The sequence below is a fragment of the Gouania willdenowi genome, chromosome 1, assembly GCF_900634775.1.
Source record: "Gouania willdenowi chromosome 1, fGouWil2.1, whole genome shotgun sequence".
In the NCBI taxonomy this organism is placed as follows: domain Eukaryota; kingdom Metazoa; phylum Chordata; class Actinopteri; order Blenniiformes; family Gobiesocidae; genus Gouania; species Gouania willdenowi.
Window position 1 is genome coordinate 35,356,638 of NC_041044.1, and position 21,503 is coordinate 35,378,140.

Sequence of the window (21,503 nt, forward strand, 5' to 3'; positions counted from 1 at the left end):
TTTTAAAAGTATTCTGACTGTGTTCATAAAGGTGTGTTTGTTATAAGGAAGTCAGTACAAAACCTGCCTTTTTCCCCCTCGCCTCTCCTTTGTGTTGTGATCCCATTTCTCACCTCAAACGATATCTCGTTGCTCTGCAACATGTGCAATGACAAATAAAGCTATTCATTCATTCATTCATTCATAGGCACAAACATGTAAGCCAGAGTTACCGTAGTCATTTTGCAGATACCTGAGTTTCACCCTCAAAATACAGGATTCATTGTGGTGACTTGTCTGGAATTGCTTCAATAATTGGTGTCAATAGGTTTTTGCATTATTTACAATCTTAACCTTTTACAATCATAGCACAGGACAACTGAAAATGTTTTCATGTCAATGTTAATAGTGTAAAATATCTTTGAGAAGCAAGTTTCAGCGAAGGCAGTTTAATATTTATCCTTATAGTTTTTACCACATCAATTTATACCAAGAGTAATCATTAGTTAAATACCAGGACAGGGTTGAGAGTCAATTATAATTGTAATCACATCATTGATAATTAATTACAATTATGGCATAATTATAATTTTAAAAAGCTGGTGCTGCCGTAATCATAATTAAATAGTAATTAAGTTCAGAAAATTGACTTTGTAATTGTAATTGCCATTAAAAATCTATAAAAAATATCCATTATGATTAACTCAAAACTGGGGAACCACGTTACGGTTCCATGTCCAGTTCTACGCATATGTATTAACAATTATTAAAATATGTTTCATATCAAGCTTTCCCACATTTTACCATTTAAAAAAAATAAAAAAATCTAGGTCTATACTGTCTATACTGACACAAAAAAATGCTCACACCGAAAATATTAATACCAATATTTTCATTGATTAGGAAGCTTAACAAGGTAACCAGTAAATAGGCAAGAATGTAGATGATACATATTTGTTTTTAGTGTGTTTTACAACTGATTTAGGACCCGTTATCATAAGAGATGCTAACAGAAAGCTAAGGCAAGAAGAACGTTCACTTTTATTAGGTTATTAATTTCAGGCTCAGTAATTGTGATTAATTGTAATTGACTTTCTGAGGCTAAAAATTATTGTAATTTAATTGTAATTGGAAAAAATGCCAGTCCCTGTCATAATTGAATTGTAATTGAACATGGCTAATTGAAAACATAATTGTCACTGAAAAATGTAATTGACCCCAACCCTGTGCCAGGGCGTTGGTTCATTTGTCAGTGTGTGAGGTTTCTGATGCGCGGGAGTCAAACTCATTGATCTGAAGCGGGCTGCAGATTTTGGGCAGGGAAAAATGAGTTTGCATATCCACATATCAATAATATATACAGTATTTAAGGCATTGACAATATCCAAGCAATAAACAACATGTATCAGAGCCTGTATAATCTTCCTGTTTTTTTTCAGCGAGCTCTGTTTTCTGTTAACCATGTGTTGGGTTATATTTCCTACGTTGTTTTTTCTTCAGCCATCTTGTCAGTTTATTTAATAATATATTGTTAACGTGTTTTGTTTGGAATGGATCTTGGTTCGTATTTGCTTCATCAATGAAAGTGCCCATCTCTGGCCTCTAGAACAGTGGTTCTCAAACTGGAATACATGTACCCCTAGGGGTACTTGAACACCTCTCGGGAGGTACACAGGAACATTTATCAGTTTATTTTTTAACATGCGCACAGTTTTTTTCTCATCCATCAATAACAACTTGTGGCTGCACAAGTTATTAAAATACACCAAAAGGTGAAGTTCAAATTCTAAAACGAGCAAAACACCAGAAATAAATGACTAAAAAGGCCTAAATTCAAGGAAAGAGTTTAGACGAGTCTGCAAACACAAATAAATGATGTATAGCATGAGCTTAGGGGTACTTGTGATAATAAATAAAGGCTAAGGGGTAACATGGGGCAATACAGTTTGGGAAACACTGCTGTAGAACAGTAAACTTTCGTGGGCATTCAACCGACTTGGTGTTTGTGACATTAGTGTGTTTACAACTTTAGGCAGCAATTTGTTATGAGTCACTCTTGGTGCGTAACACTTCACTTCAAAATTCCTTGATTTTGCAAAACGTTTTGCAAAAAATAGCAGCACATTATCAAATTTCAACAATTTGCGACTCAAAACGACTGCAGTCGTGTGGTAAAGACACGGGAAAACTGCACGCACCTGCAAATATTATGCCGTTTCATTTGAATTTGTGAATTTAAAGAGAGTGAGTATCAACAAGTGAAGGATTTGGTAATTTACACAATGAGTCATGTTTTCTGTCATTTTCACTATTCACATTGTATGCTCGAAAATGGCCAGATTTGGCCCCCAAGCCTTGAGCTTGACACGTGTCCCAATGAATATTCCAAATATAAAATGTAGTTGCCACTAAAATCAGTGAAGACACATCCAGCTGGAATGAAAATATATCAGCTGACCACAGAACAATGTCACGTTTGTTATTACGCTCACAAAAGCAATCAAGCTTTTAACTGATCTGCTGACGACAAACGACTCCCCAAAATACACCACAGATGAAAAAAAGTTCAAAACATACCGTTTTTTCTAATACTATCAGTGCTAATAAAGTGCAAAATCCCAATTCCCTGTTCCTATTGCAGTCATGAATGGCTTTTGGAGATAAGTGTATCAAAACACATCTTTAAGTAGTTAAATACCCATTTTACATTCACTCTTTTTAATCCAACAGATAGTCTTTGTGTTTTTGTGCACACACGCGGTAGCACCAAACTCGTGTCGCTATTCTGTTTTTAACTATAATCTGTTAACTCCCTGGTGTGTTCATTAGAAAATACTCTGAGTTATTCTCTTCTTCAGTGGATAAAATAATGCAGTTTAAACACTATTCATTGTGTGGGCACAAATCGGGCTTTTATATCTTATATACATTTAAGAATCATTGAGCCCAAAAATGCTGATAATTACACTTGAAACAAAAAGCTCTTCTACATGTGTGCTAAAGCACAAACACACGACGACACTATTATTGATCATCTTACATGAAGACAACTCTGTATGATATGTGGCGTTTGTATAAGGTTTCTTGCTTTTCAGGCAACAGGAAAAAATACATCACTGGAATCAAACCCTCGTCGAGCTTTGTGCCGTTACCACAGCCGTCTTCCAGTGTAGTTAATGGGCGCAGTGGGTATCTGGAAGAAACCGCGATGACGCGTTATTGACAGGCTGCTCTACTAATGCAATAGCAGTGATTGTTTCCTTATTTACCGTTCCACCGTTCATCACCAAAGCCATCTCAGTGGGTTGGTAAACATGGCCTCTGAAGGCGATGCCAGGACGTCCGCTCGCATGTTTGCCATGGTACGTTCCACTGCGAAGAGCTGACAGAGCAAAGAAGACACAACAATCGCCTCATTTACTCACCCAAAAAAAAAATCGTTTTTAAAGGGAAAAATGTAAACAAATGCAGAATGACTAAATTAACTCAAATTTATCAACGCTTTTGTCCTAAAAACTTTAGAAAAATGCTCTCACTGACCGTTTTTATTGATTATGTAATATTCCACAAGTAAAATAGATTGTTGACTGTTCTCCTAAAGATGTAACATGTTTTTTATATTTGCTTGTGGAGTCATTGTTTCCTTATTCTCTATCCCAGTGGTTCCCGATCTTTTTTGTCCCGTGTAGACCCTTTACATTTATGTCAAAACATGTGTACCAAAAGTGCCCTCTCTACAATTTAATATGCTTTTTAATTTGTGGAACAACTAGCTCTCCTAAACCCCAACATGTGCCTCAAACATTGGTTCCCTAAGGCTTAATCTACAAATCAAAAACATTGAGTGGATTTCAAATTGGAATGTATCTATTTTTCTTAAATACGATGTAACTTTTATGTGATTACTTCAATAAGTACTAGGGATGTAACGATTAATCGTAAGGCAGTTAAAAATCGATTCATAGATATCACGGTTGATATCGATTTTCTGAAAATTGAATCGCAGTATTTTTTTAACCAGCAGAGGGCGCTATCCACAAGTGTAGGCGGCGGGCGGAGTCTGCTAATACTTTCTTTCTGGCCGCCTTCTTCTCTTAAATATGTTAATAAATGATTCATTACCCCTTTAGCACCGAAAGAATATCTGTAATTTTACTTGAATATCTGTAAAAGTCACATTTTTCTATTAGCTCTGTCTTCTAGCATAGCTTCTCTTCTTCACTGCAAGATATCTGCATGCCAACCGACCGCTGTGTTACCAGCGCCCTCTGCTGGTCTAAACAAATATGACGTAAATCAGTGTAATCACTGTTTTTTTTTTAAAGTCCAATTGTTAAGGCACAAAATACATTTTCAGTTGCACTTTTAAAAGAAAAAGAACTATTATGCAGTTTTGCATTGTTTATTATAGAACCAGAATTTAAATTAATAGGCTTCATTTTCATTTGTATTATTCCTTTATTTATTTCATTCAAGATTTATTTTTAGTTAAATTGCATTGTTTTGAATAGTTTATCAAAGAATTCTTTTGACAATGAAAAATAAAAGGAAAATAATACAGTATTTTCAAGTTTTTTTTCCCAAAAAAAAAATTTGTCTACAGTCCCATTTTGTAAAATAAGCGTGAGAGAATCGTATCGTGAACCCAGTATCGTGAATCGAATCGTATCGGGAGTTGAGTGAATCGTTACATCCCTAATAAGTACATTTATAATTTATAAGTAAATATGGTCTCCTTTGTATAATTATTGTCTCCTATTGTCAGAAATATATTGTTTCAATAAACTATAAAAAAAAAAACGTATTTTATTGAGCAATACTGTTACGAACATTTCCCGATTATTTTTAAACTAAATGTTCAATCTTTCCGAGTACCTCCTGCAATGTGCTCCTCTACCCCCAGGGGTACACGTACCCCTGTTTGACAACCACTGCTCTATACAGCAATGATTCCCAACCATGGGTAAGTAAATAAACATATCTCCTCCTCCCACAATTTTTGCTCAATTTACACCAAATTTGCTAGAGCACATCTTCAGACTGTCCTACACAAATGATTTATGCAGACTTTTTATTTATCAAAAATTTGAGCCTACAATCTAAATACGTGCTGAATACATATTCAGTGTTTCTTAAATATGAGTCATTTTGGAGCCAGTGTAGATAATGTTGGGAAAATATCTGAATTTTATCTCAAATAATTTCTTTGCAATATTTTGAATTTTACATGTGCTAATTAGCTCAGATAGAGGATGTCCCATCATGACACAGTTGTGGATTAATTACATGTTTGACTTGTAGATTTATTGACAAATCATTGCAGCTGTAGAATTTCTATAATGTGCGAGAAGAAGTATTATACATATGTACTGCAGAGTTGTCAATTACTAATTAACTAGTGAGTTCTGATCAAGTGGTGGTGGGTTTGATCCCAGGACTAAACCTGTCAAAGTGTCCTTGGCCAAGACGCTGGACTTTAAGTTGCTCCAAGTTGTCAACCAGTGTCTTGCATGGGAGCTCTGGCTCATTAATGTGTGAATGAGCTCATATTGTAAAGTGCTTTGGAACTACTTTGTCATAAAAGCACTATTTCAATCAACATTCACCATTCTCTCAGAATTGCCTAAAGTTGCCTGACCCCAACCATTGCTGCGCAGCAGCTATAATTTCAAACAGGTATTTATTCACTGTCCAAAAAACTGATCAGGATAGTTTTAGAGTCCGTAGAGTTACTATTGAATAAGAGTGTTGCTTTTATTCATAATTTGGCTTCTTGAATGCATGATTCATCCATTTTCTGCCTCGCTTTCTCCTTTGCAGAGTCGTGAGGTTCTGCTGGTTCCTTACATAATTAATTCAATCAGTTAATCTTTCAAGAATACATGAAAATTATTCAAACACTGGAGGCTGGATTCTGAAAACTCTGATTATGAAATAGGTGAAGCTCATTATTAGGGTTTTTTGTAGACCTGCATGATGACACTATAACATCTAAAAAACCCATCTAAAGCATGCTGTATAGGGGTTCTCCAGAACTAGACATGGGCCCCACTCATGTAGATGAATATTTTGTTTATATACCAACTATTTTACCAATTACTGTTTCTTTCATAATCTTCTGCAAACATTTAAGACATCTCATAAGGCTAAGTTATATATTATTAAACCTAGAACAACTCGCACTATTGCCCTCTTTTTCAGACTAGTTCCAGTGGTGTTTTAATCGTACAATGTCATCAACGTCCAAAGCCATATTTGTTTCCCTTTGACACTGCGTTTCAGGGGTGGACTGGGACAAAAATTCAGCCCTGGCATTTTCTCTCCAGACCAGTGATGCTCAACATGTGGCTCTTTATGTCTTAATTTGAATTATTATTCCCTCAGAAAACCTTAACATGGTTCACCTTTTAACACCTTTTTCCTTTGGCCATTTTGCAACTTCCTTTGTCCAATTTTTGCCCCTTTTCAAAAAGTTCTGACACTTTTTTCAGACTTTAGCTCCTTTTGCCAATAAATATCCTTTTTTCCTATTTTTTCTCCTTTTTTGCAAGTTCTTTTTGACGCTTTTATCAAATTTCTGTCCTTTCTTGGCATAAACGTATCTATAACTGATTGCTGGTACATGTTCATGGTCAATGGTAAATGGAGTTCATTGATATAGCGCTTTATAACCACCGAAATAGTCTCAAAGTGCTTTACAATATTTGCTCATTCACCCATTCACACACCAATGGGACTGAACTGCCATTAAACGCACTGGTTGGCCATTAGGAGCAACTTCGGGTTTAGTGTTTTGCCCAAGGACACTTCAACACATAGACATATATAGCACTGGGATCGAACCTCCAACCTCTCAACGACCTCTTTACCACCTAAATTAATACATTAAGGACTGAGATTAGAGAGGATATTATGTTACTTTATATAGTTTCAAATCTTTTACGTCTAGAACTAATTAGCCTTTGCACAAGGAAACCATGGTATGGATTTAATTGAATAATTTCTTGATTGAATCGGATTGTCAAATTTTTTCAAACAAATGACAATAGCATACATGCGCCGTGTTCCTCCATAGAAAAGGCCTGGTTGTCTGTGTAGTTTCTGTGGGAGTGGGACGACGACGACTCATCCCCAAAATGCGGCGAAGGAACTCTGTGACTGGTGTCGAAGAAATCTTGCGTGTCAGATTGCGCTGGTTTTTGAAGACACAGGTGCATCTCAGGAATGGCGTGGAGCAGCAGCAGAATCCAGCCTTGGATCACTAAAGCCACGGCCAGCGCAGGTTCATCAAAGACTTTGGCATCCTTCTTCCCACTTCCTTTCTCTTTATTGCTCTTCCCTCTGATGGCCTGGCTGCCGTAAAGATAAAACCCCAACCATGCCACCCACAGCAGTGCCGATGCCAGGCTGGACAGGAAGAGCCAGACGGCGTTGCACTTCCATCTTCCCTTTTCGTTTTCTCCATCTCTGTCCTCTTCGCCGCTTCCTCCTCCTCCTTCTGCTGCCAGCTCTCCTCCACACAGCACCACCCCCAACGAGAGGCCCATGGCGATCAGCAACAGCCCCAAGGTGTAGCTGCATGTCAGAGCAAAGTCCAAAGGTGGATATTCACAAGCTGGATGCCCCTCCCTCACTACAGTCAGCAGGACCCACTCAGCAGAGATGATTCCTTGAACCAAAGCCAACGCCAGGCCAAGAGCAGCCAGCGTGCTTCCCGATGGGCTCGTCTTCCCGGCCACCAGCCTCCTGAGCCTTACACCCTGCACCAGCAAGCTAGAGAAGCATAGAGCAAAAAGCGGCCCCCAGAAGGCCCTGCGGACCACGCAAAGGGCCTGATTCCTTCCTACCAGGAACGCCAGAGAGATGGTGAAAAGACCAAGGAGAGTGCCGAGGAGCAGAAATAAAGGCCCGAGGCTGGAGCACCGGGCGGGGTCAGACATGGTGCGCAGCTTGACTAACAGGAGCACAATGAGGACCAGGGACGTGACGCCACCGCTGCAGGCCACGGCCTCCACAACAACGCCCCAAACGGCCTCCAGGTCACACAAAACCCTGTAGGAAGGGTCCACGTCCACACTGCATCCCCGCGGAGGATGAGGAGGCTGGCATGATCCACAGCTGATCAGTGACAGGAGGCAGATGAGGATAGTGCTGATGGCCATTCTAGAGAGAAAAAAATGATGGACAAAATATGAAATAAAAGCAACGAGAGGGAGAAGGAGTGAGAATCTGTGGTGGACTGTTAGCAGTTGGTGTTTTACAGCATCCTATCATTTTGGAGATCATTCATCTATCCACAAAGACACGCAAACCTGTTGTCGTGAGATGTTTTTTGTCCTTTTCTTTACAGACACAAAAACACTCATGCACCGTAACACAGAGCATGACTGCTTTTAGCACTGAGCAATAGTTTCCATGGCGACGGGAAACAGCGTGGGCTGACTACACAGCATACTGAGCTGTGGATAAGTTGAGTTGAATGCTGCAAAATGTTGGAAAATACAAACACGCTAATAGAGGTAGAGGTAATTCTTCTTCTTTCTTGGTTATTGACGTGTTGCAACCAACTTGAATAGGTGCTTATCGCCATTTGATTACTTTCCCAGTGAGGTTGAGGTAATTATTATCTAGCTTTATTTAAAAACAAGAAACATCCTCCAAATGAAGTAATAGTAAACTCAAAATATCTTCTAGACATTGTAAACCTAAGTGATCTGAGAAGAACATGAAGCACAGCTACAGATAAACATGATAGTTACAGTATATTACCAACAACAACAATTTCACCTTGAAAGTCACACTCACTTCAGCGAAAGGCTTCACTTTGAGTCTTGATGGTGAAGACAATGAAGGTATCCTATGTCCACCATCATGCCAGTGGATTCAAGTGTTTGTCACGGTTCCAGTTTATCAAGCCTTTGAAGCAGCCAAAATAAGTTGTTTTCCCATTTTCTATTTTGCGCACGGTTTCCACTGTTGAACAGTACAAAACAGTAGAGTGAAAGCCCCTCCAATGTCCAGCTGCTCCGAGAAGAAGCCACGATTGTGATGCACGCCTTAATACTTCACACACCCACACAGTGGAATATATCCTCTGTCTCCTTCCTCTCCCTCCCTTCTCTCTCTCTCCCTCTGCTCTCTCACTCTCGCTCTCTGCCTTCGTTCTGCATGTCCTTTATTCTTCCTCCCTGCTTCACGCCGAATGTGCGGAGGTGTCAGCACTGTAATTCCAGCTCATTTCCAATCACCCACACACACCAGTGTGAGCGTGATTAGCTGATTCACCTGTCAGACCACCGTCAAGATGGGAAAACAAGTACAGCAGAATTTTAGGCCTTTCACCATCAGTCCTACATTAGTCACTGAGTCACACCTCCCTGTGTTGTTTCCTCTTCCCTCCATACAACGCGTCCTCATAACCAGACTAGCGTAACCATTCAGTTCTGAATCACAGTGGGTTGTTTGGTTCCTTTCTCTGCTGTTGTTGAGTTACAGACACACAGAATGGGATTGGTGATCTATCTAAAGACAGGCCAGCTTTGTGGCAGCGTAGGAAACCAAGCTGGGAACGTTACATAACACCCTGGAAGACGTGATTGTGCCAAGTGTCCCGTTGGAGTGCAGTAATCTTCTCTTTGGTCTCGCTGCAGTGAGAAATCATGACCAGAGGCAGTTTAATGGCTGATGGTGTCGCTTGAGATCAGCATGTGCGAAGCTGCATCTAGTTAGATTTAACTAAGCCTTGCAGACAAACATGGAGGAGGCCCAAGCTGGTTTAGACTGCTTACCTGATCCCCGCTGTGTCCGTCAAAATACCCTGCAGTGGCCGAGGCTAAAAAAAGGCCTCAGCGGCCTCAAAGATTCTCCAACCAAGTTTTTTAACAAGTTAAAATTAAATTAAATTCAACTTTAATTATATAGCTCAAATTACAACAATAGTAATCTCGAAGCGCTATTAAAAATAAAAAATTCTTAAGAAAAAAAACAACAAATGCACATGAACATGCATCAGCTACAGTTGGGAGAAAAAAAACTCCCTTTTAACAGGAAGAAATGTCCAGAATTAGTATCATTTTGACCGAGGATGTATAGTTTCTGAAAAATAATGTGGTATAGTTGCAGCTTCTGGGTACAACATGTAAAATGAACCCCTTGTTTGCCCGAAAAGTGCAAAAAGTAAGATAAAATGCAATTTTGACTGACTATTACTACTACTAGTCTGATTTCTGCTTTGAATTAGATTGTTATTGTGGATCAAATATAAATGGAGGGGAAAAGCCAGGACAATGTCAATCATTGTTATGAGCAACTTTGTAGGATTTTAAGCAAAGAACAATGTAATTTAAGAACAAATGTAAACAAAAAAATATGAAGATCTTATGTAAAGTGAAGAGGGAAAATTTGTGTGTATGTATGTGCGTGTATATATACATATGTATATATATATATATATATATATGGAATCCATGTCTACTGATTGTTATGAGAATGGGGTACAGGCAAAGTGCAGCAAAGGTGGCGCGGCGAAGGCAGTTTATCGCCGCTTGCGGCTATATTTTTTTGTCTCATTTCTTGAAATGTGCAACCCGTTCTCCACCCAAACTTCATGATGGAATTATGGAATGTTAAGTGATTGCTGGTGATGACAGCTGAGTCAGCTTCACAGGACAGTGACTGCACACTGAACAGTTGTTAATGTAGAGATTCACACCTTTAGACAAGGTTTCAAATGCAGCTCCTGCCACTGATTGTGCTGGCATCACTTTAGATTTGATACCAGCATTTATTATACAGTTATCCTCATAAACCGTAATATTCTGACCACTGATAGGTGAAGCCAACCACTGCTATTCTCTTTTCTCATGTGCACCGAAAGCATACATTTTATGATCAGTGATATCAACCATAGTTAAGCTCTATGAGTGCTTGTTATGGCTGGTGCCTCCTGGCCTCTCAGCCTGGCCTCCCTCCCTCTCACCTTAAACACCTGATTCAGATCAGTAATCAGGTAGAGAGGGAGGAGGGTGTGTAGAAAAGCGCTGAGAGGACTAAGAGAAAGGAGGCATAACACCATCACCCAGCAGCAGACACGTGACGAGAGGTTCTTCTGCTCCCCTATCGATATTTGTAAGTTTGTTATTGTAGTTTGGGCTGGAAATTACAAAAATTAATCCTGCTTTAATAAATAATTTGACAACCGTTATTCATGTGTGGCATCTCATATGATGTGGCCCCCTAAGCCTTTTGCAATAATATCCTAGTACTCAATTTTGGAGGAATACGTGTACCCAATTTTGTTTTACTAGTGAGTGAGTGGCATAGTGGTTAGCACGTTCCCTTCACAGCAAGAAGGTATTGGTTTCAAGCCCTGGGGTGGACACTTTGGTTGTTTCTGTGTGGAGTTTGCATGGGATGTCTTCAGGTCCTCCTGCTTATTCCCAAAGCGTTAGGTTGATTGAAGTCTCTACATTGCCCGTAGCAGTGAGTGTGGGTGGTTGTCTGTCCACAGTGAACCCCCACCTAACACCCAATGAGAGCTGGAGATAGGCACTAGCAGAACCCCACGACAATGAAAAAAGGAGCAAGTGGGTCAGAAAATGGATGATAGTGAGTGAGTAGACTTTACAGGTGAAGTCAAAACTGTCAATATACTTTTTGCATCACTAAATTATTACAACCGATCCTGATTTAGATATGATCCCTCCTACTTCATTTGCATTAGGGCTACTAATGCCTTCTACCACCTAAAGAACATCTCCAGAGTGAAAGATTTAATGACTCAGAAAGATCAGGAGAAACTGGTCCATGCTTTTATCTCCAGCAGACTGGACTATTGTAATGGTCTTCTAACAAACAGCTACAGCTGGTTCAGAACGCTGCAGCTCAGGTCTTAACCAGAACAAAGAGGTCAGAGCACATTACTCCAGTTTTAAAGTCTTTACACTGGCTCCCAGTCAGCCTCAGAATAGACTTTAAAGTTCTGCTGCTGGTGTATAAATCTGTGAATGGGTTTGGTCCAGAATACATCAGTGACATGTTAGTCAGGTATGAACCCAGCAGGTCTCTCAGATCTATGGACACAGGTCAGATAGTGGAGCCCAGAGTTCACAGTAAACATGGTGATGCTGCTTTTAGTTGTTATGCTGCAAAGAACAAACTACCAGCAGAGCTGAAGTCAGCATCCAATGTTCATATTTTTAAATCCAAGATTAAAGACCACTCTTTTTCTTTACTGCATTTGACTGAGAGGGAGATTTTCAATCATTATTGTTGAGTTAATGTTTTCACTGCTGATTTGAAATGTTCTTTTTGATTTTCAACTTGTTAAATGTTTTCTGTTGCACTTTTTAATCATAAAAATAACACATTGAATTGCCTTGTGTATGAAATGTGCCGCACAAATAAATTTGCCGTGCCTAAAACAGTCTACTTGTACTGCTAGTGAGATATCTTAAGTGTCAGTGAATGTGCTTTTCGTCATGTCATTGCTTCCTCCTGTACGTGACCTGTATGTCATCTTTTGGGATGTACGCGCCTATGAACATTCCACCTGTACGTGACAAATCATTGGCATTTATTTCACTGCGTAATGATGAATGTAGACAGTATCGACTGCCACATCTGACTCATCAGTCTTCGTACGAGAGGCTGCTACTCTCTCCCCCTTTAAGGCTAAACTCAAAACCTACTTATTTGCTAAAGCGTATACTGTATAATAGTGTTAACCTAACAACTAGGAACAAAGCCCTAAACTTAAAAATAGGAACTAAAAACTAAGATTATATAGTAGAACATTATATTCAAACATGATCCACCATCATCTACACATAGCTCTAATGGGATGATGTCCAGTCAGACACAGTTATGCCGGGTTGTAGGCAACCCCCCACTTCTGTCCCTTGTTGCATAGCCCATCATACTGCTTCACCCCATAGATCACTACGTGCGACCAGTACAAGACGTCTGTGTTGGTAGCATTTCAGAGCATGAAGGAAGCTGCAAGACGTTTAATGTTAACCTAAACACAAGGAACGAGTGCATCATGTGTTTCTGCAGTCTGTGCCTTCTCCTCGCGCTCCGAGGGCTCTTTTTTTTTTTTTTGTTTCAGGTGTCTTGATGCTGGAACTTCTGCTGGAGATTTCTTCCTATAAAAAGAGGGACTTTTTTCTTCCCACTGTCGCTAAATGCTTGTTCATGTGGATTTTGTTGGGTTATTTCTTTCTTTCTATGGACTCTATTTTTTTTTTAAGTGCTTTGAGATGACTTTGTTGTAATTTGCGCTATATAAATAAAGTTGAATTGAACTGAACTATCATTGCTGTTTGTCTTGTTGGACTTGTCTGTCAATCACTCGTTGTGTTTATTACTTCCTCCTGTTGCACTTCCACACTTGTCACATAGAAAAAAAAAAACCCAGATACGCCCACAGAGTTATCTGAGTGAGCATATATGTTATGACAGAATTAAAGTAATTAAAATAAAAGAGATGCTTTTGATTACTTTAGTCATTCAATCTATAGACAGATTTTTGTAATACAAATGTGTTTATTGGTATTAGTTATCAGAAATGGAAATAAAATGCAGGACTGTATTGGAATGATGGACACCCATGATTTATTTACTCTTTCCTCTACTTGAAACAATATTTGACTTGTTTAACTCTACAAAGATGTTATCCGAATAGATTTAATATTATTTATGCTACAAGCCTTGAAATGTGACTTTATTCTTTGATCTTTGTGTAATAATCACAGACAATCTGTTGGTCTGTAAAATTCTATACATTAAAACCATTGAGACAACTGAGGTTTGATTGTCTTTATTTCACGTCTTTCAAGTAGCAACTTCGCTGTATTGAAATATCAAACAGACAGCAGTGTATTGCATTATTGTCCAATTACAGTCATCAGGTAAACAATTTCAGAAACGACTATGATTTGATTAAGTGCTAGCAGGTAATTCTATTTTATTTTTTTTTCCTTTTGTGTGTGTGTGATGTACTAAATACAGAGTGTGCAGTGCTGACTAATGCAAGCTTAACAATGATGTCACACAGTGTGTGTCAGAGGAAGATGTTACAACACAACATTTTTTTTTTTCCCACAGTACTTTTGTTCTCGTTACGAATGCCTTTTGTTAAGTTTCCAGTGGAGTTTCCACAGCCGTGATGCTTCACATGCGTTTGTAGATGTAGACAACGTTGTTGCAGTTCGGGCAGACATGCTCAACATCTTTACAGGAATCAATGCAAAAGGGGATCCAACAGCAGGGCCAGCACCTGGTGTGATGTAAGAGCAAGAGGTGAAAGTAATGGATTACAAGTACTCACTGTAATTGAGTGGCTTTTAGGGGTAATTGTACATTTCTAAATCAGTCATTTCACTTGAATTTAAGTATGTTTTAATATAATATAATAATAATAAAACATGCTAATACGAGGAAGGTTGCGATTTGCTGGGTGATTTATTTCAGGCTCAGTAATTGTGATTAATTGTAATTAAACTTTAGTATTTGAGAACATAATTGTATTTGACGTTCAGAGAGAAAATAATTGTAATATTTACTTGTAATTGGGAATTATGCTGGTCACCATAATTGTAATTAAGTTGTAATTGAACATGGATAATTGAAGACATAATTGTAATTTAAAAATGTAATTGACCCCAACCCTGGGTGTCAGTATTGATTGTGAAGTGTATTAGAGTTTATATATATTTGTCTGGTATGGAGATTTGTTTTTTTCTTACAAGAAAATTCCGAGGACGCCGCAGATCAACCAGGTGAGCATGCCGCTTTTGTGCTGAGTCCTGGTCACAACGGTGTTCTGACAGTGAGGACATTTTGTCTGTCCTGGGACGTCGGAGAGTTGACTGTGTTGTTGCACGACCACCACTTGGGCCACTGTGAGATACAAAAGATGTGTAATTAATAGCTATAGAATAGTTTGTTCCTATCGCAAACCATCTACAGTGTGTGAATAGGGGTTCACTTACCCTGGGGAGCTGCAACAACCAGCTGAGGAGCGTACTGATAAGCAGGTGGTGAAACTACACACACTTTAAAAAAAAAAAAAAAAAATTCATAAATAAGGTTTTATATATATATATATATATATATACTTCAGACAATAAGTGGACAATTTGTATAGAAACAAATGGAACAAGAATGCTGAATCGTGCATTGTTGGCTGTTTCTATCATAGCAATTATTTATGAGCTCAATTACAGTCACTGTCAGAAACCTTTTGAGACTTAGCTACGTTTTGTCATTAAAAATCCTTTTTGTCCTATTTTTTTGTCCATTTTTGCAAGTTCTTTTTGACATATATTTTTGTCCTTTCTTAAATGTTTTTCCCTACATTTTGCCTCTTGTTATTCCACATTTGTGCACTTTTTCACTATTGTTTGCCATATTTTGCCCATTTAAAGGTGCAGTCTGCAACTCTTTTAAAAGTGACTTTTTGTCATATTTGCTAAAGCTGTCACTATGTATGGATAGCTTTACATCAGACTAGTGGTTTGTGTAAAAAAAACAGACTCATTGAGTCCCCCCTGCTGCTCCTGCAGCCTTTGGCAGATTGCCAGAATGCATTGCGACCGAGAAAAAAGAACCAATCAGAGCCAGGATTGTGTTTGATGGAAATGGTGACTTTTCTGCTTGAAAGGTAATAACAGCTGCTTGATTTACATTATATTTGATTTGTAATTGTTACATTAGAACTCTGTGGAGCATGTGTTCATGTGTGTGCAGCAGCCTCCGTGTGGGCTGCTGTAAGTGACACTGTGTTGTTGCTGCTGCTGTTGCTGAGGTGTGTGCACATAGAGAGAGAGAGAAGCATTGCAGTGAAATGCCTTTAACAGAGCATGTTATATTACTGTGATGTTGCTGTCGGACTAACATTAGCTTGTTAGCTCCTCTGGGGGAGGGACTTAGGAGAGTTTGGAGGCAGGGCAAGAAAGCAGTGGGGAGGGAGGGGGAGAGCAGGATCTGAAAGTCATGGACTCCACCTTTGAGCTACCCTTTGCCATTACATACTACCTGGTTCCTCTTTATTTGGCCATTGTTTGGCCACTCTTGACTGCTTTTGGCTAATTTTTGTCACTTTTCTCTCTTTTCTTGGCAAGTTTTTTCCACTTTTGGACCATTTTTGGGCACCTGTTACCACGTCTGCCTCCATTCGCTCGTCTAAAAGAAAAACCGTAGCGGACCAGCCCACTTCAGGTCGACAGGTCAACGGCCCACTGGCACAATGCCCAGTATGCCAGATGGCCAGTGCACCACTGTCACAAACTGATTGGACTGTTTTGCCAGTGAGGCTCAAACTTCTTGTTTAAGAAACCACTCTGCTCACACATAACCGGATTGGAAGAAGAAGCTCTGACTTTTCACAAAAATAATTTTAGTGTCAAACATTTCAAACTTGCGACTGAGTTTGATTATACTTTATGATACTTTACCGAGAGATGCATTTGTACCTCCTCGCGCTAAAGGCTTAAAAAAATGACATCTCAGACCTGAAATCTGCTGTAGACGATATTTTTTTTTTTTATCAGATAAAGATATAGGTCTCATTGCTCAATAAATCAAAGATGATTTTCAAGATGAAAAGATGTAAAAAACTGAAATTGTTATTTCATGTGTTTCTTCGCCAGACAATGAGGACAGCGTTTCACTTGACACCATCTTTGTTTTGATTTGTTTTCCAGTATTCCACGTGCTATCACCTCACTCTGCGAGACATTCAAGTTTGGCCGGATTCCGATCTTTCTGTGTAATCCCCAAATTAAACATCTGTCGTTTTGCTACAACTCTCAGTCCGTGTAAACACCAGAAATGTGTTGGGTCAGTTATTTTGGCAGAGTTTTTGGTGGTAAACACAAGAAATCACAAGAATGAAGTAAAAACACTTCTATGCATCCGTCTACGAGACTCCATATCCCACAATGCAATGCATTATGAAACGTTACCGACAATGTCAATAAACCGAGGGTTTACAGTAAAGATTAAAAGTAAATTTCAAGGAGCAATTTCAACTTTTGAAAGTTGTTCCAGCTTTTGACCTTTGATTAATTTCAGAATAAGTACCACGTTATGACTTTATCTGCATGATGGTGACGTAACGATTAAAGAAATGGGTTTGCAATTGGAGGGTCACTGGTTTTAATAGAACCTGGGCCATCACTGTGGGATGTTGAGCAAGTCCTTTAACCCTAACTGCTTGTGTTGAACGTCACTTTAAATAAAAGCATCAGTTAAAATTGAATCGTTCATTAAATTTTAAGCCAGTTCATTCCCCTTTATTAGAAATGTATTTTCACTCTTATGTAGGCTTACTACAAATTCTACTCACAAGAATAATAAGTACAAGTCACTAGCGGTGTCCCAATCCGATATTAATATCGGATATTGGTCCGATATCAGCCAGAAAATGAATATCGGATTTTATCGCACTGCACCTAAAATCTACAATTTATATTATATTTATTCAATTGTAGAATACTGTAGATGTTATGTTGAAGGTTAAAATGTATGTAATCAATTGGGTCAGTTTTTCTCATCCTTACTGTTGCTGACTATTGTTCTCTGTTTGAGTGACATCACTTGATCAAGCTTTTTCTAACATTCCAGAATACAAAACAAGTAATAAAAGTATGTATGATTTTTCTTGCTGATATCATATCGAATCAATATTGGTATCGGCCAGTACTCAAGGCTGCAATATCGGTATTGTATCGGAAGTGATTAAGTTGTATCGGGACATCCCTACAAGTTACTATTTATTTTATTTGAAAGCCCAGGTTGGATTCGGACCAATGACCCTCCGATTGCAAGCCCACTTCCTTAACCATTACAAAACCAGTTAGACCTAGACAGCGTTGGGGTCAATTACTGTATAATTGTAATTGCTTAATTGATAATTATTTACATTTGTGATGTAATCAGATCAGTAATTGTGATTAAAAAAAGCTGTTGCTCTTGTAATTCAGTTCAGATAATTGACTTTGTAATTGGCATTACCATAAAAACTGTTCATTACAATTTAATTAAACGCCAATCATGGGAACCATGTTATAGTTCTATGGCTTACACAGTTAACAATTGAGCATCGCGTTAGTTCAGGCAGGCACGGAAGTCAAGCTTGTCCAGCCTCTTCATCTGTCAGTAGCTGTTAACAACTGACAGCATCCATCTTCTAATCAGTTAATCATCCAGCTGATCGTGTTCTAGGCTTCCCATTGGTTAGAGTTGGTCTCAGTGCTGCATTTAAACCACTGCAACGCGCCAACTTCAGCACGCTTTGTCTGCAAATGCCTCGCAACCGCCCCTTTTGTCTTTTGTCGCCAACTAAACATCTGTGCGTCTGTTCCAGGGGGTCCTGCTGACCGCTCTCTCTGCTTATGCCTCTCCATGTAGCTCATGGAAAAGCGAATGGGAGGTCCCTTTGCTTCGGGCTTTCCAGGCAGCTGCTGGAACGGGCACAGAGGTCCCAGAACAGAGCCTTACCGCCAAATCTAAAATGCATGCTAAATAAAGCTGTTTGACTAAAGTGATCCTGACTGAAATGTTACATATCAACTTTTCTCACTACCTGTCAGTTCTCTTCAGAATCATTTTAATATTTGTTTATGTAACAAATTTTAAATCTAGGGGTATACAGACACAAAAAAACACATTACCAATATTTTATTTCAGGCTTATTATTTGTATCTTAATTTGAACTTTAGTAATTGAGAACGTAGTTGCAATTGACTTTCAGGGGGAAAATAATAATTGCAATTGGAAAAAATGCCAGTCATCGTAATCTTGATTGAGTTGTAATTGAATAAGATGTAATTGTAATTGAAAAAAATGTAATTGACCCCAACCCTGGGCCTTTACAACACACTCTGATCTCTTACCAGGTTGAACTCCAGGCTGAACTTGCGTGCCTCCCAATGGAGGACCAGGGTATGGGGGTGCTTCCTCTCCAGGAGGGGGACCTTGAACCTTATCCATGATATCTCTAGAATTAAGAGGAAGTGGAAGGATATTTATCATAAGAGGGTTGTTATTAAAAAAAAAAAAATGATAGCAGGTTTGGTAGCATTCTAATGACTTGGCATTTGTAGGTCGGTCTACCTGGAACAGGGTGTTGACCTGCCAGAATTACACAAAATTATTATAATTACAAGCTAAAACATATTTAAAACATGGGCCAGACACAAATGAAAACAGAATGTACAAATAGAGTACACATTAGTGTGTTGTCCCAAGACTCATGGCTCATAGAATATCAATCTGACAACTTCTCATGGGATTTAAAATGTCAGGGTTGATACTGTGTTTGCCATAGTTATATAGTTGCTAGTATTAAATGGATTAAGCAGTGCAGAAGAAGACCAACTCTTCTCACACAGGGTTTTTAAAATGGGGAAGAGAAAGAGAGGGGAAAAATATACTGAAATAAAGGTGGGTTTTGAGGAGTGTTTTAAAGTTCTGTAATGATTTGCATCGCAGATTAAAAACAACACTTCAATCAAAAAAATATTTTCAATTAAAAAAGAAAAGTGTTCAAATACAAAAATCAATAAATAAATAACACAAATGTATTACCTTTAACATGGTCCAAATACAAAATGTCTTCAATCAAAAAACATTTTCAATGAAATAAAAAACAACAAAAAAAAAGTTTTTTAATTGAATAATAAAGACACAAATCTACCTCCATAGGTATATATTTAGTATAAATGTAAAAGCTTTCATATTATTTCATGATATTCTGAGGAATTTATGATCGTTGATTAAACGTATTTACAAATGGGATGAAAAAATGTAGAATCCCTCTCTTTCTCTCTCTCTCCACACACACACACACACACACACACACACACACACACTGCAGTCTTTGAACAGCACATACACTTGTAATAGCCTTACAACTGCTGAAAAAATAAATAAAAATGAGTGGAAAAAAACTACATCTTTAAAAAAAAGTTTAATCTCATGACAAAGTACGACACAGGCATATTATATAATCTCTTAATTAAAAACCCTTTTATAAATAGAAACTCTAATGCTAAATTTGTAGCTTTTTTCTACAGTAATTTATGAAATTTTGATCTCAAAAATCTCTATGTTGTCTGACATTTTACAACTAATAGTCATGATTTCAAAAGGTTTCTGTCATACCTGAGTGTAAAGATCCTTTTTTTGAGGTTTTCAAATGTTTTTCCTTTTTTCAGCCAAACTTGATGATGAGCTGTGTGTGTGTGGTGTGTGTGTATGTGTGTGTCCCAGCTGGTGCTGCTGCTTTCTGAGGTGTTTGAATAACTCAGGTGAGAAAATCTATTGAAATGCAATGGAAAGAAGGAGGAGCAAAGTGAGCTGCTGCACCCGCCATTCATCGTTTGTGTGCAAATATTTTGCAACAGGCACCACCTTGTATACATATTACTTCTAGTAAGTGAAAAACAGAGCTTGTTTGAACGAGGTATTGAAGAATTATGTAAGCTCAGGTGTCAATAAATAGTAAAAAAAAACAAAAAAAAAAAACACTCAAACAATTGTTTTATAAGAAGAATAAAAATAATAAGAATAACAGGAAATTACTTAGTCATTACACATTTTTTTTATCCTGAAGAACGTCATCACAAAGTTCACATTTATTTCTGGTTATTGCAATACATTTGGCAGTACATATACTCTACCGCTAGATGGAGACAAACTCTAACAGACTGCAGTCAGGGGCTCCTCTATTATTGTGTAACATTTAAAAATGACATGAATGACCACTAGAGGAGGCTAAAGTACTAGTCTTCAGTACTCAAGTAAAAGTACAGATACTTTTATTAAAAAAAACTGCTAAAAGTATTAAAGTTGCTCCCTAACTTGAGTAAAACAGTACATGCTAAATGTACTAAAAAAGTAAAACAAAAGTCCCTTCAATAATAAAACAGGCAAATTCCATATATTTTATTTTGTTAAGAACTTATAGCATACTGCTACATGGAAAATAAATTATATCTGTTACCTTTATGAACACCTGGAGAATTTAGCACTCATAATAAATACAATTTGTTAATAAAATGTGTTAAGACAAAAAAAATATAAGCGCGAATGCTCAAAGCAGCCTTGAGTTCAACATTTTTAAAAACTTGTAAATGTTAATCATAAAACTAAGGGACCTTCCTAACAGAAAAAAACTCAAACGACCATTGTGACGTCATCTTCAAAGGTCTTAAAAGTAACAAGCTCATTTTTAGGCCGGGCTACTGGACTCACTCGCTTTCTTCTTCTTCTTCTTCTTCTTCTTCTTCTTCTTCTTCTTCTTCTTCTTTACACCAGTTAAAATCACTACTCCTCTGTTATTCAGGAACGGATCGGGCTGAAATTTGGTTGGTATAATTTATGGATGTGTACGCATCAACGCTTGGATCCCGATTTTCAATTTAGGGCCCCAAAATAAAAGAAAGAAAGCTGATTTCTCATTTATTTGCAATTTGCATGCTAAATATTACGACGATTGGTGATACCGAATCATTGGC

At 38.1% G+C, this 21,503-nt stretch overlaps 2 protein-coding genes across 3 annotated transcripts; both read right to left on the reverse strand.

Annotated features, from left to right (window-relative positions):
• Positions 1–1,089: 1,089 nt before the first annotated feature.
• gprc5bb (G protein-coupled receptor, class C, group 5, member Bb) lies at positions 1,090–9,199 on the reverse strand. The gene is made up of 4 exons (XM_028455457.1): positions 8,785–9,199; positions 7,034–8,142; positions 3,249–3,361; positions 1,090–3,172 (listed from the first exon to the last, which is right to left on the reverse strand). Exons 2-4 carry the CDS (start codon positions 8,139–8,141, stop codon positions 3,128–3,130), a joined length of 1,266 nt encoding a protein of 421 aa, XP_028311258.1. The 5' UTR covers position 8,142; positions 8,785–9,199; the 3' UTR covers positions 1,090–3,127.
• Positions 9,200–13,782: 4,583 nt separating this feature from the next.
• On the reverse strand, positions 13,783–20,278 carry LOC114468512 (lipopolysaccharide-induced tumor necrosis factor-alpha factor homolog). Of its 2 annotated transcripts, XM_028455470.1 has the most exons (5): positions 20,149–20,278; positions 18,879–18,982; positions 14,973–15,035; positions 14,727–14,880; positions 13,783–14,257 (listed from the first exon to the last, which is right to left on the reverse strand). In XM_028455470.1, the coding sequence occupies exons 2-5, from the start codon at positions 18,973–18,975 to the stop codon at positions 14,152–14,154; spliced, it is 420 nt and encodes a 139-aa protein (XP_028311271.1). In that variant the 5' UTR covers positions 18,976–18,982; positions 20,149–20,278; the 3' UTR covers positions 13,783–14,151. The 2 variants fall into 2 exon arrangements, with proteins under 2 accessions (XP_028311271.1, XP_028311280.1); XM_028455479.1 differs by lacking the exon at positions 14,973–15,035.
• Between the last annotated feature and the right edge of the window lie 1,225 nt (positions 20,279–21,503).

Coding starts and splice junctions, on each gene's coding strand:
- gprc5bb (XM_028455457.1), bottom strand. CDS start 8,141: ATGGCCATCAGCACTATCCTCATCTGCCTCCTGTCACTGATCAGCTGT. Junction 3,362..7,033: donor TATGGAGGAACACGGCGCAT/GTATGCTATTGT, acceptor TTGCTCTGTCAG/CTCTTCGCAGTGGAACGTAC. Junction 3,173..3,248: donor TGGTGATGAACGGTGGAACG/GTAAATAAGGAA, acceptor GGTTTCTTCCAG/ATACCCACTGCGCCCATTAA.
- LOC114468512 (XM_028455470.1), bottom strand. CDS start 18,975: ATGGATAAGGTTCAAGGTCCCCCTCCTGGAGAGGAAGCACCCCCATAC. Junction 14,881..14,972: donor GGTTGTTGCAGCTCCCCAGG/GTAAGTGAACCC, acceptor TGTATCTCACAG/TGGCCCAAGTGGTGGTCGTG. Junction 14,258..14,726: donor GGCGTCCTCGGAATTTTCTT/GTAAGAAAAAAA, acceptor ACATCACACCAG/GTGCTGGCCCTGCTGTTGGA.